At 37.4% G+C, this 13,273-nt stretch overlaps 1 protein-coding gene across 5 annotated transcripts in view; it reads right to left on the reverse strand.

Annotated features, from left to right (window-relative positions):
* Positions 1–13,273, reverse strand: part of VPS13B (vacuolar protein sorting 13 homolog B) — a 478,367-nt gene that overhangs the window by 31,879 nt on the left and 433,215 nt on the right. For all 5 annotated transcript variants that reach the window (XM_055706070.1, XM_055706071.1, XM_055706068.1 and 2 more), the window contains 8 exons: positions 6,239–6,394; positions 4,643–4,906; positions 4,405–4,488; positions 4,063–4,238; positions 3,393–3,563; positions 2,521–2,722; positions 1,331–1,519; positions 768–914 (listed from right to left, as the gene is read on the reverse strand). In XM_055706070.1, coding sequence (XP_055562045.1) covers positions 768–914; positions 1,331–1,519; positions 2,521–2,722; positions 3,393–3,563; positions 4,063–4,238; positions 4,405–4,488; positions 4,643–4,906; positions 6,239–6,394 — 1,389 coding nt within the window. The remainder of the gene's footprint in view (positions 1–767; positions 915–1,330; positions 1,520–2,520; positions 2,723–3,392; positions 3,564–4,062; positions 4,239–4,404; positions 4,489–4,642; positions 4,907–6,238; positions 6,395–13,273) is intronic.

Below are 13,273 nucleotides of genomic sequence, written 5' to 3' on the forward strand. Positions count from 1 at the left end.
CTTAAGACTGCCACAAAATGCATAATGCACAAATGTACATACCGATGTGAAGAAAACTAATGCAGAAGGAAAACAATACAGAAACAAGGAACTTTAAAAATTTGTTTATCTGCCAACTCCTCTAGCAAGTTTGACTCTGAGAATTCTTTCCACATATTTTACTATAAAGGTAATCTTCAATAAATATGTATAAATGGTTGATTACAATATATTGACCATGCATACATTTTGGTTCCTGTAAGCTAGTCCTTAAATATCCTGTGTGTTTATTCGAAAACTGATATTCATGATTTGATGCAGTTCGTTGAAATACATAACCTTTGGGCACGTCTCTAGTTCTGCAGCTTTGTTCAGATAACTGGAATCTTCCCAAAAGGATAACAAAAAGTTTTCAGCTTGCCAGGCCAATATACCTCTTTTACACGCGAACTCAGTAAAAATTCTGAGAACAATTTCAACAGCTACTACGGATTACTCTGCTTATTTTACAGAAATGGCCATTAGTGCCTGAACAGATGGAGAACAGGCAGAACTAATTCTGCAATGTGCAAGAATCTCCTGCTTTGCACAGATTTCTGATCACAGATATTACTGGAGTTGAATTTACCCAGGATTCTTTATTTTAAATTAAAATTGTACAAAATAATTTATCATTATTATGTCTAAAGATTTCTGTTCAAGCTTTGCTATAAGCAGTTGAGACCATACAAACCTAACCACCCGTGTACTGCAGAGGACAAACTAAACCGGTGTCCACAGTGCCTTACCTCTTTTCCTGAGTGGGGTTGGGAAACAGAAAGCTGTGGCCTATAATAGATTTGATATGATGTATCGTTGATTATTGTTGTCTTATCTTCTATCTGTAGAATTTGTATACCTTGTCGAACCATCGAAGAAATGCAGAATTGACACAACTGTATGATAATAAAAACGATGATGAGGTCACACACAAAACATATTGAAATATAGTGACTGAACTGCCATTTTCTCTGTGACTGTGGAAAACCTGTCTATATTGGTGCACTTCCTAACTGGAGCCACATCACATACTTTTGAAGTTGCATCTGTCAATGTTTTCCATCAAGATTGAGAATTCATTAATTCTTTATCCAGGGGATATTGTATTATCTTGATGAGTTGGGCAGAACTTTTTTGGTGATCTAATTCTTGAAATTATACTTCATACACTGTTTATACTCTCATTATGTTTTACATGTATTAACATAATTAGGGAGGAGCTTTCACACTGTGTACATTTGATTGATTTCACCTGCTATATGACTTTATTTTTAAATAATGAAGTTATAAATCATGGTAATTTTCTTCTAACCTTTTGATGACCTGGAAAAGCACCAAGTTTTATTTCAGCTTCAATAAAACCTTCTTCGTCCAACGTTACTACTTCCCCATTATCAGCGTCCTTCCATTTCGGGGAGGTCACATTATGAACCAGTTTAATTGCCACTGATTTATGCACAGTATTAGTATTTGCCCAGTATATTCCAACCTGAAAAGCTTCCTGCAAGTGAAAAATGACCAATTATCACTCGTTAACAATTTGATACACTTCTACTAGAGTTAAATGTAGTTTCCAGTATAAAGTCAAACTCATTTCCTGCCTTTCCCCCTTTCATTCTTTCTGTGTGATACAAAAATAGAGAAAACCACTATGTGAATACAGGACTGATCCTCACGCTGGAATCAAGACCATAGCCTACACCGAGACATGTTAATAGGTATACCTTTTGTTTTAACAGACATGCATGGGGGAAATAAAGGATGGTAAAATAAACAGCAAGTATCAGATTGTACAATTGGAATCGACCAGCTGCTATGTCAAATTATTTAAATTCTTACAAAAATAAAAATATTAGGGTTGTGATAAGAAAGCACATGCAGGGCCAAGCTAAGGTATGTCAGAAGATCCGTTACACAAAACTCTGAATTCAGGAAGGCAGGCAGCCTGAAGAATCTTCCTTATTTGTAATTCACCCTACCTCATTATCAAACCTTTCTTGGTAGCATAAAGCTATGAAACAACTCAACCTAAAACACTCAAACCAAACATTCCTTCCTGTCTGTCAGCTTTGCTACTGTGGTCAAAACACTTCCCAGATGACAGGCTGGCACAGCAGGGGCCAAAGTCTTTATCTGGCCTTTACAGCACTTCACTTGGGCTGCTACATTATGCCCATGTTGTGGATTCACTGCCTGAATAGGGAGGAAGGCGAGAGGGCTGCTGGATCAGATGGCATGCAGGTCTTCTTTCTACAGTATCTTAGAGACAATTTTTAACTATGCATGTTTAAGACATGTTCTTCAAACACTGCTATCAAGTACGTTGTCCTACACACTTGGTGACTCAGTGAATGCGGCAAATTTCTGTTGTTATTTCTAGTCCTCATTGTATGACTAACAGATACAGTGACTGGAAGGTGGGAATCAACTGGGTTAACAGCAATTCTTCAGAATCGGCATGTTTAGCAGAACTGTGCCTGTTAACGTGAATGGCAAAGTTACCTCGAAGTTGGGAGGTATAATTACTTTCCCAGTAGGTACTTGAAGAACGATCTTCTCTCCTTCAAACAGCCAGAGGTCCCACTTGGACTGATTGATAAGCAAAGCCCAGGGCAGCAGTTCTATCAGCAGCGTTTTAACACACGGTTTCCACACTGACAGCTTTACCCGCATTGGGCTATCCCACTGGGACAGCTGTTCGTTGCTGTTCAAAAACAAACAAAAAAAGATAAAGCCAAAGGAATAATGAATTCAAGATTACAAATAAGAAGCTGTCATTTTCAGAAATTTGCGGTTTTTTGATTTTGAAATAGAAAACCAGTCTCCTCTTACCTTATCATTCTGGAACATACTGAGATGCTGCCAGACAGATCTAGCTATATGCAGGCTGTAAAAATGTATTTTTAACTATACAAACTCAACCTAAATTTGGTCAATTAAAGAAACTCCTTAACAGATTTACCACTGTCCTCCAGAACTAAACCTGTGACTTCTGTAGTTACAAAAATAAAATCACATTTCCATTCTTTTTTCATCAACTCCTCCTACAGCAACTCCCTGTTTCTGTACTGAGACAAACAACTTCTGAATAAACAACAGTTTCTAGAGCTGCAGTAAAGAAGATGCATTCACAAAAAAATAGTTCCATTTTTTTAATCCTTGCTGATGTCATCTTCTCAGTGTAATCAAGGGCAGCCCCTAGGCCAAACTACTTTTTTTTGCCACCTGCAACAGATTCTGCAGCTTATATACAGGAATCATGTAATTACTGAAAACACATTCACTGTTGATCACATACAGTCTTCTTGAACATGATTCCAGTTTATCTGAAAAGGCAATGCAACAAACATGAAGAAGGTTTAGCAAAGAATTACCTGTCTGAATCCTTTCTATTATATGGCCATGCAGGCTGGGGAGGATTAGCAGTGCCATAGAACTCGGACAGTATTTGGCTGACATTGCCACCTGGATGGGATTTAGTTGTTATCTGTTTAATTAGCGTGGTTGAGATAGGGACTGCACACTCTGATGGATCGTCTTCCTCCCTGTCATTGAAAATAAATTCAGTCACACAACAAGATCAAGCATGAGTAGCACTCACATTTTCTTTAATGAAGCTTTCCAAGCGTACTCTGCAGTAGGAAAACTCTTAAGGTAATCACGGATGAATCAAGTTATGATGTCTTAACAAGTTCCTGAGCATTAGCTGACACGCCTGAATTTGTTATGACACCGCAATGATCTTTCTGTCTGAGACTCTAGAAACTTCAGTATTCTCAAAACACATTTCAAGATCATTTAGGAATTTATTTTGCAAAACACAAAAACATGGACTGCTTAAGCAAACAAATGCCAAAGTGCTTAGGATAGTTCTACCAAATTTAATATTTCCTATCACAGCATTTCAGGCCACACATACTTGTTCTATTGTATCTCCTCTGTGTATACCATACTTTACGAAAAAAATGCACCAGAAGTTAAAGTGTAAATTATTCCTTCTTCTCCATAGAAATGAACCATTTTCAAGGAAAATGAGTATTCTACCTGGCTTGAAATGTCAGGTGGTGTGTAAGATCAGGCTCTATATTTTGCAGTGCTTTCTCTTGTCCTTTCCCTGGAATGACTTGTGTTTCATTCAGTCTCAGACTTCTTTTCTCCAAATGTATGATAATTGGGTCTGGAAGATGGCTCCTTACAATGAAAAGAGGGCTGAAAACAATCTACAAAAAGAAAACAATATACTAATTTATGGCTAATTCTACTCCAGTATTAGAACTGCTGAAAAAAGCTATTAATAAATCTTTGAAGTGGTCATTCTGCCCTTATTTCATTATATGACATATAAGGCATAAACATTTAGATTTCAGAGATGTTAAATGTACTTACTAATCGTTGCTGCACGTGAGAGTTGGGCTCTAAAGTCAAAATTGTGCACCACACATATGTAATTGAACTCTTTGAAGATGGTACCTGTATGCAGACAGATCAGAAGCATTACACTAAAATTATTTCAGGATGTTGATGTTCAACATTTCATATCAAATAGCAGTCTAAACAAAAAAGTCCCCACGTCACTCTGATGTTTTATTAATGCTATATTCCATATAGCTATTTTTAGTCATACCTGAATGACAGTGCTGTGTTCTGTATGTTTAGAACTTAGACAGACGTCCTGGGACCAGTCTTCATCTCCTGTAGCTTTCACACTCAGCTCAGTCAGCTCATTGTTTTCTAGGACATATGAAGGCAACTTCTGCTTGGCTGCAAGGCAGTTGATGTGTTCTTTAACAACGGCCTGTCCATCCTGACTAATGTAGTGCTGAACCACTTTCAGTTCAATACTTTCGGAAAGGTAACTACAGACTGTCTGTCTTCCACAGATTAGGATCTAAAACATACAAAAATATGCAGCTCATATATAAACAATTGTGAAAAAGAAAGGTCAAAATTGAATTACAGAGTGAAAACCTGTAAAAGAATAATCTTCCTATTTCAGGTTTTCCCAAGCACTGCTGAAGGCAGTGAATGGTAAAACATTATTTTTATTGGCCAAATGTATGTGCAATTTTATAGAAACCTAGGCATTAAAACACTTGAAATATTGCTAAGGCAGTATCCGGGCTTGAAAGAAACATGTAAAATATCCACTCTTGTTCCCACTGAACTCAGCAGTACTGCCCACCGCTGACATAGCTTTGGTTTGGATTTTAAGAGTACTGTTATGGTCTCTGAAAGCTGAGCCCTTTCTGAGCAGACACAGCGATGTACTTCAGAAGAAAGGTTTCTTTCACCTTGCTTTCCCATCACAATCCAGTAATCCAGACCTGTCAGTATTTTTGCTGTTCTAAAGCTTATAATTCCATTAAATGGCTGTACCATATTTCTGTATTTAAGTGCACTCACCTAGAAAATGACCAAATTAGACCCAGAGTTGTTGCTGTCCATCATGCGTGAATTTTTTAACATAGAACATATATCTGACTTTTTCTAAGCGATACCAAAGAACAGCATTCCACACGTATCCCTGCTACAACCATCTTCATTTCCTTTTCATTAACAAGGGCGCACACCATAACTACAACCTACCAAGCAAAATCTCAGCAGGGCTTTCAGTGACACCAAGCACTGTTTTTGGCTGATTAGCTATATTCCTGTTGCACAACATAAGGTGCTCTGCCATATCCATGAACTGAACATGTTACGTCCACCACATGCTCTGGCTTCTGCCAATGCAGGCAGAATGACTGCAGTATTATTACAGATCTCTTGACAAAGATAGGATGGGAAAAAGTACTGCACAGCAGCCCATTTTCAAATGTTAATTTGGTCATACCTTCTTTCTCTTTTAACAATACAAAGGCCTGAATTACAACCCAGAATAAGATATGAACAGTTTCTTAAAAAAATAAAATAGAATTCTGCTTCTCAAGAGCTTAAAATGGGCAAGAGAGTGTGTAACAAGCACTCAGACTGGAAACCACACAAAGGGATGTTTACTAGAACATGTAAAATATGTGGTGGCAATTGAGCTTTTAAATGCTGAGATCCATACCAAAGTGAAGAAAAGAGTTGTAAAAACTCCTGAAAATGACCCCAGAAAACTGTTATACTTGGTTTTTTTGCACTCAGATGGAGAGAACAACTAGTAAAGTAGCTAATTCATGAATAGATAAGTTTAAACTACTCATGTTATTTTTTGAAAACTGGATCAAATACTTACTTGCTTTTGCACTCCACTGAGCTGCTGAACCTTGATTATAAGTGATGCTGTCCAGCCCTTGTACTGAATGGTACGAATAAAAGTCCCTGTATTGTCCACACCGAATGGTTCAGACCACCGCCAGTTTCCCCAGCCTTCAATACAGATGTGTAACAGCTGGAAAGAAAGCAATTACTACTTCAATACATAACTGGGAAAAAACAGCCTTGCAGTAGGATATGAATTCCCATGGCAGTGAAATATGCTTGGGTTTAGAAGTCAGCAATGCTAAGCACACCAGTTCCCTGAATGATCCCCTCATTCTGTGATTCTGTGACTTCAGATACAAGCAGAAGAATCAACAATACCATAAGATGGCTATGCATCATGCATTTCTATAAATTACCTGCTTTAACAGTGTATTTAGGATGATAAAAACGCAGCACACAACTGTTCAGAAAAAAAAGGGTAGGTAGACTAGAGAGCATAAAACAGGAAATAAGAGATTTTACTGCCCTTGAAATAGTTCTAGAAATCCACCCTCTTTATTACCAGCAAGGTGATATGGAATGCAGGTCCAGGCCAGATTTTTGGCCATCAGAAAAAGACAGAAAATTACAAATATCCTTCCCTTCAAAATAAAGAAGGATGCAAATCTATTTGTAGGTATACTTGCATAGGTCACATACATATGTGTGTTAAATGCAGAACTTAGCGTATTGCTGAGAGATGGGAAACATTTCATTTCTTACACAAATGTGGTGGCAAGTTCAAGCTTGACTGCATGAGAAGAAATTTAACTGCATAATTATACTCCCTGTGTGATTTATTCCGGAAAAGGAGTGGCTTTTTTCCAGTTTAACTTAAATCACTTCCAGAGCAATACAGTCTTTCATCATTTGAAGAGCCTTTCATCCATTTACCCACCATACGCACTTACCTCTATCCCATGGAGATTCTTTAAGCCAGAGTAGTGAAAATTGGTACTGTTCCATGTAGGTCAATGAAGTTACATAAATTTACGCCAGCTGAAGATCTGGCTATTTAGCTCTGTATAGATCTTTTGTGGCTGTGCAAACTTAAGGATGTGAGTTATATATAAGGGATCAAAGCAATAAGCATTCTGGGTAAAATTTATTCTTTGCAGAGGGCCAGCACAGAGCCTAAGCATCACTTAAGTCCTTTAAAACAGTTATATAAAGGCCTTGTGGGAATTCTTTCTTGAGGGTTGAATTTCACTCTGATTTTGGACATCTGTCATTAATTAATTTAAGTAATTGAGAACAGGATCAGGCCCAAAGTTTGATTATTTACACTAGAAAAAAATTGAAACCTGTAAATATTATGTTCTCCCATGATTTGTTTCCAGAAAGAGATAGCACTGGCCATGGGTCTGGTCAGTTGGACTTAGTGAAGGGCTGGACGTTGGGTTTTTTCATTGTTTTAAGAACCAACCACAGCAACAACTTTCAAAGATATTACAACTCAGTAGCCTGTTTGCAATTTGTGGTATCCTCAGCACAAGTTACACACAGAACAATAACATCCATTCAGTGGGTGGCTTTTGAATTTGCAAGAGTGATGACTGTTGCATTCAGATTCAAATTAGTTTTAAGCTGGAAGCACAAAGGCTAATAAGTGCCAGTGTGAACATGGGCATGTATCTGGATATGCATATGCGTGGGCACAGCTTTATATTCAAGAATATGTTGAGGGAAGCTGTGCACTAGGACATTCAAACTCATAAACAAACATGCCTCTTTGATTCTTAAGTATTAGTTACAGAAAACGAAAAACAAAACAAAACAAAAATTTCCAGTTGCAGTGGCTGGAATCAGTTCAGGTTCTTACAGAGGCAGCTGGGAATAAATCTCATCACATATGAAAACCAAGAGAAACAAGAAAGCTGTTTACTTTGGAGTTTGGTAGCTGGAAATGACAGCCGAATAATGAGAAAAGGTACTAAGTGGTTAGTTTCAGCTAGAAGGCACACAAAATACGGTGTACTCCAAAGACAGATGTCATAGAACTGCCATAATTGATGATTAGGAATTGTATGTAGCTCCAATATTAGGATGTCTCCCACCCTGTATAAACAGCTTTGCTCACGAGTTAGAATGTTCCCAAGGAACACACGGTCAGCTTTCCCTGAGCAGTCATTAGCTGCCAAATGCTGCCTTACTAATTTTCTTTGTAGCACTGTGATTAGTCTGCATTTAATTTCATGGTTCAGAAAGAAAAATAAAAAAAAGCTATTATCATATATTGGAAATTTCTTATTTTATAAACATAGTATTTGTATATTAGTAAATGCTACGTACAAAGGAACAGCCCTCATCAGTTAAAGATATCTAATATATATGTATTAATGACATAACAATATAAGAATTGGGTGCTGTGCACATTTACTTTTGAGCCATGAGCCAAGAAACTGCATTCCATAAAAATGCAAAGGAATCTCTGGGTGAATCAGTTATTTAAATGTGAGATTTCTGGAATAAAGCTAGAAGCAATTAGTAAATGACACTAAGTGATACAGAGATATATGGCAGGAAATAAAAATTGAAGTAATTTTAGAAAATTGAGTAATCAACTGTTAGTGTTATTTCAGCAGAAGATGTCATAATAGATGGCGTCAGATACTCAACAAGGCAGAGCTCTGATGTTATAAAACTGACCTAATACTGCAGATTCACAGTAATTGCCATGTAACTCCCTTTCATTTATCAAACTTTAAGTAAATCCTAAATACTTATTAGACAGCCTGCTTAAAAAAAGTTCAACAAGCATAGCGAAGTATGGTACATATATCAGGAGAAAAGAAAAGTCATTGCAAAAAGATACAAAAATATTCAATGGACTTTAAAAGCATTCTAACAAATATAATCCAGTGATAAGTGGCAATTTATAGCTTAGAATTTAAAACAGACTATCTATTGTATATGAGAAGATCAGCACTCATGCAACCATTTGATTTCTGCATTTTCTGTTACAGAAACATATCAACAGATAACAGATTTTTTTGTTTTGACTAGACTTGGCCGAGGTTTGGATTTGTAATTCTGAGCCATTATGAATTTCTCTTTTTGGGAGGGAAAGAAATTGCCTTCAGGGAGGCAGACTAAGATGAAGGTGCTCCTAATGGAGCGAATGGCTAGAAAAGCTGTATTGGTTATCATGCCTCTTCTCAGAATGTTTCTATTCACTCCTGAAATTTTACTTAGGTTTTCAGCTAGACGTGCGAGTGAAGGATACAATCTGAGTAAATAAAGCTAAGTGTCATATGACAAGGCATGAAGATTAAAATGGAGGATTAAAAATGAGACTAAGAAGGGAGCCTGTCCAGAAAAGGCAGCATTTTCCAGCTGTGTAAGTAATTTAAAGCTTGTGCCCTCAGAATGCTTAGTGATTCAAATTTGATTTCTACTTTGGTTGCAGATCCACTGAAGTTAACTTGGATTCACTGTAGTTACATCGTATCTGTCTTCTAAGTGGAATGGGAAAACGCTTTTTGAAGAATAAGGGTTATTAGTCTCAACTCTGTGAGACTGTGAGAAATCAAGTGAGGACCTGGTTGATGGCGTGGCAGCAGTTGTACAAAATAGTAAAATAAAAAGCTGTGATGATGCAGCAGCATGGAAGAAACAATGACATGGAGATGGGACCTTAATTCTAAGACTTGAAGCTAAATGAATTTTTAATTACAAAATTAAAGGAGAAGAATGATACGTATTTTTTCGTTGTGTTTTCAGGATACAAGGTGGCCCTTGACCAGGATTAGGACTTACAACAATAAAACCAATTAGTATTTGAGGAAACAGCAAATGAAATGTTTATTCTGCAAATTACCAGCTGCAGCAGCCATCAGAAGAGTTCGAATTTCAGTTTGGCTTCATTTATTCATAGGACATGAGAGATCTGACCAGTTCTATGCCATCAGTCCTTGTAAGAAAGAAGGCCAGTACAGAGCATGGGAGAAAGCAATTTCTATCACCCCTATGCTGGTTAGTAGAAAAAAGTTCACACTCGGCAGACAAACTGACCCTTGTGGGCTCCTGGACACGTTGCAAGCCTCAATACAACCTGCAAAGCAGGCCTGAACCTCGCAGGAACAAGTTGGCTTTACATTACATACTGTGGAAAAGAAGTCTTTTGGTTCAGGAACAGTAGCCAAGTTATGAAGGTTCATGTGATTCAACAATAATATCAATCCCTATCCGCCCCAGATATTACTTAGAAAGTCAATTACATATAATATAATATAACCATTGATTTTTAATGCAGGACCCCAAAGAAAAGCAGCAATACATTTATCACTATCTGAACAGTGTAAAATAACATACTTTTTCCTTTTTTTTTTTTTTTTCCTGATGTTGCTCTGTAAATGACCTGGGAAGGTGAGGAGCGGCTGAGGGAACTGGGGTTGCTGAGCCTGGAGAAAAGGAGATTCAGGGAGACCTTATTGCTCTCTGCAGCTACCTGAGAGGTGGCTGTAAACAAGTAGGGGTCGGTCTCTTCTCCCAGATAACAAGAGATAGGACAAGAGGAAACAGCCTCAAGCTATGCCAGGGGAGTATTAGATTGGGTATTAGGAAAAATTTCTTCACTGAAAGGGGGGTCAAGCACCTGAACAGGCTGCCCAGGGAGGTGGTGGAATCATCATCCCTGGAGGTGTTTAAAAAACATGTAGATGTGGTGCTTGGTGACACGGTTTAGTGGTGGACTTGATGATCTTAAGGGTCCTTTCCAACCTAAACGATTCTATGATTCTACATAAAGTACAAAAGGTTGTGCAGAGAACCTGTAACATCCCTAAACAATAAATCAGGAAAATATCCCTGTAATAACTGACATACAAGTCACAGTTTCTAAGTTTGAACCCACAGAGTACTGTATATCATCTTACATTTTATATAACCCAATACCTGAAAGAATGGTAACTTGAAAATAAATAACAATGAATTATGATCCTGCTGCAGACGCAACATAAATGAAAATTTGGCTTCAGCCTTTTTTTTTTTGTAGGAGAATGAGGAGGTTCTTACTTATATTTATTTCCAAATCTACAACTGCCTTGAAGAATTATGTTTATAAAATTCTAGCAGAAGTTGTGCTTTGCAGGCACACTATTCAAAATAAGAGAAGAAAAACTTTAAATGGGTTCCAGTGAAAATATTACTAATATACTAACCACTACTAATATCTATTCAAGAATTTGTAAGTGTATGTCGAGGAGAACAGAAAAACAAATGATAGAGATCTTTTCCCTCAAAATCTATATAAGTAGCAAAAAAGTGGCACAGAGCTGTTTCAGGTTATAACCAGTAACTCAGCCACATTCTCATTGAAGTCATTGCCCAAATCAACACAGGAACTGATTTTTACACACTACACCTGCTGCTTCAAGTTAAGGACAGTGAAAAGTGAAAATGGACTGTTATCATAACCCCAGGAGAAGACTGGAGAAAGGTTTGGGAGATGGTATTTCAAATGCGGACTTCCCCTCTGCAACATTATTTTTTGCACAGAAAGGAAATTAATGAATTTAAATCCATTATTATTTGCTTCTTGAGAAGACACTGCTGAAGTTTGAGTGTGGGGAAAATTGCTAGTAATAACTAGCATGTCATAAAATATTTTTGCTGTTTATTCGCAAGCAAACAACCTCTGCAAAATAAATTCAGGGGACTCTTACATGAATAGCTGGTTTTTACATTTGCTGTGATCCCTAGTGGGACCCTCCGACTGCCTACTGTCTTGCAAGAAAGAATTCCTTAACTCTGAGTAAATTGCTAGGAAGATCTGATCTCTTTTAACTTCAGAGTTTCACCCTACGTATCGTATGCTCCAGCTCTTCTAAAAAACACAGCTGTCTTGGAGACAAACATGACTTCTGACATAACTGGGGCCCATCCCACAAAGAACTTGAAGATCAAGATAAGGAGTGCAGACTGACTGAATCCAATAATAACGTAGGAGCCAGGAGCAGAGCACAGTCTGTAGAGCACAGGAGTGATGTAGCTTCTCTTGCCTTGTAACGATATCTAACAGACCCTTAACTTTCATTAAAATGTGCAAAAGGAACTCACAAGGTCTGGCAACTTTTGCTCGAATTGCTTAAAGCCTCAAACATCATCAGTTTTGAACCTACCACAACTCTGAAAGGGACTATATAGTTGGGGGTGTCTTATACCTAAGGAAGGTCAAAATTGAACGAAATCTGAGGAAAACATGGGGGATGGAGCAGAGTAGAAGAGCAAGCATCAGACCTCAGACTTATTACTGAAATACTAGCCAAACTAGCGAGACTTGCAGGAATCAGAGTGAAAGTTAAAAGGGAAAGGTTAGGTTCCCTGTAATGTAGAAGATCCGGGCTGGGAAAAAATGAAGGAAGGAAGGAGCTTTAAGTTAAGCCAAACAGTTGGAGGGACACCATCAACAGTTGATAAATCCAAATCCTTGGTGTGCTATAGCTGTTTTCATAACATAAAAAAAGTTGAACAATTTTTAATTATACCCTAGAGTAGCTTCGTTAATATTGAAATTAATTCTAAATGTAAATAACGCATATGTAACTATCTACTACTACAAAAACAGCTTATTTTAGGCATATATATTTAGTTGTGTTAAATAATTCAAATGGTCAATTACTGCATCTCTCACTATGCTAAATTAGCAAAAGAAAAATGGATAATTTTACTGATGTGAATGTAAAAGAAATACAATCCTTTTAAAACTATTTATTTTCATTTAACTGAACTGCCTTGCCATACTAAAAAAACATTTTGCAGAGGTTAAATAAAGTATTTCATGGCAACCGCTGCCTCTTAGTGCCTGTGTAACAAGAAACATGAGCCAGCCAAAGTTGTGCAAGTTGGTTTTCTTTCCCAGTAAGAGAATGTGGTATCTAAGACCTTGTCCTAACTCATTTTATCCCCAAGAGTAAGTCAAGTAAGTCAAGTATGAACTAATGCCTGGAGGGAAGTCCCTGACTCCAGAAGTATGGATTATTTCACATTTATCTTACAATCTGCTCTCAGAGTTCTTAAAATTCAC

Source organism: Falco cherrug, chromosome 3 (assembly GCF_023634085.1).
Source record: "Falco cherrug isolate bFalChe1 chromosome 3, bFalChe1.pri, whole genome shotgun sequence".
Classification (NCBI taxonomy): Eukaryota; Metazoa; Chordata; class Aves; order Falconiformes; family Falconidae; genus Falco; species Falco cherrug.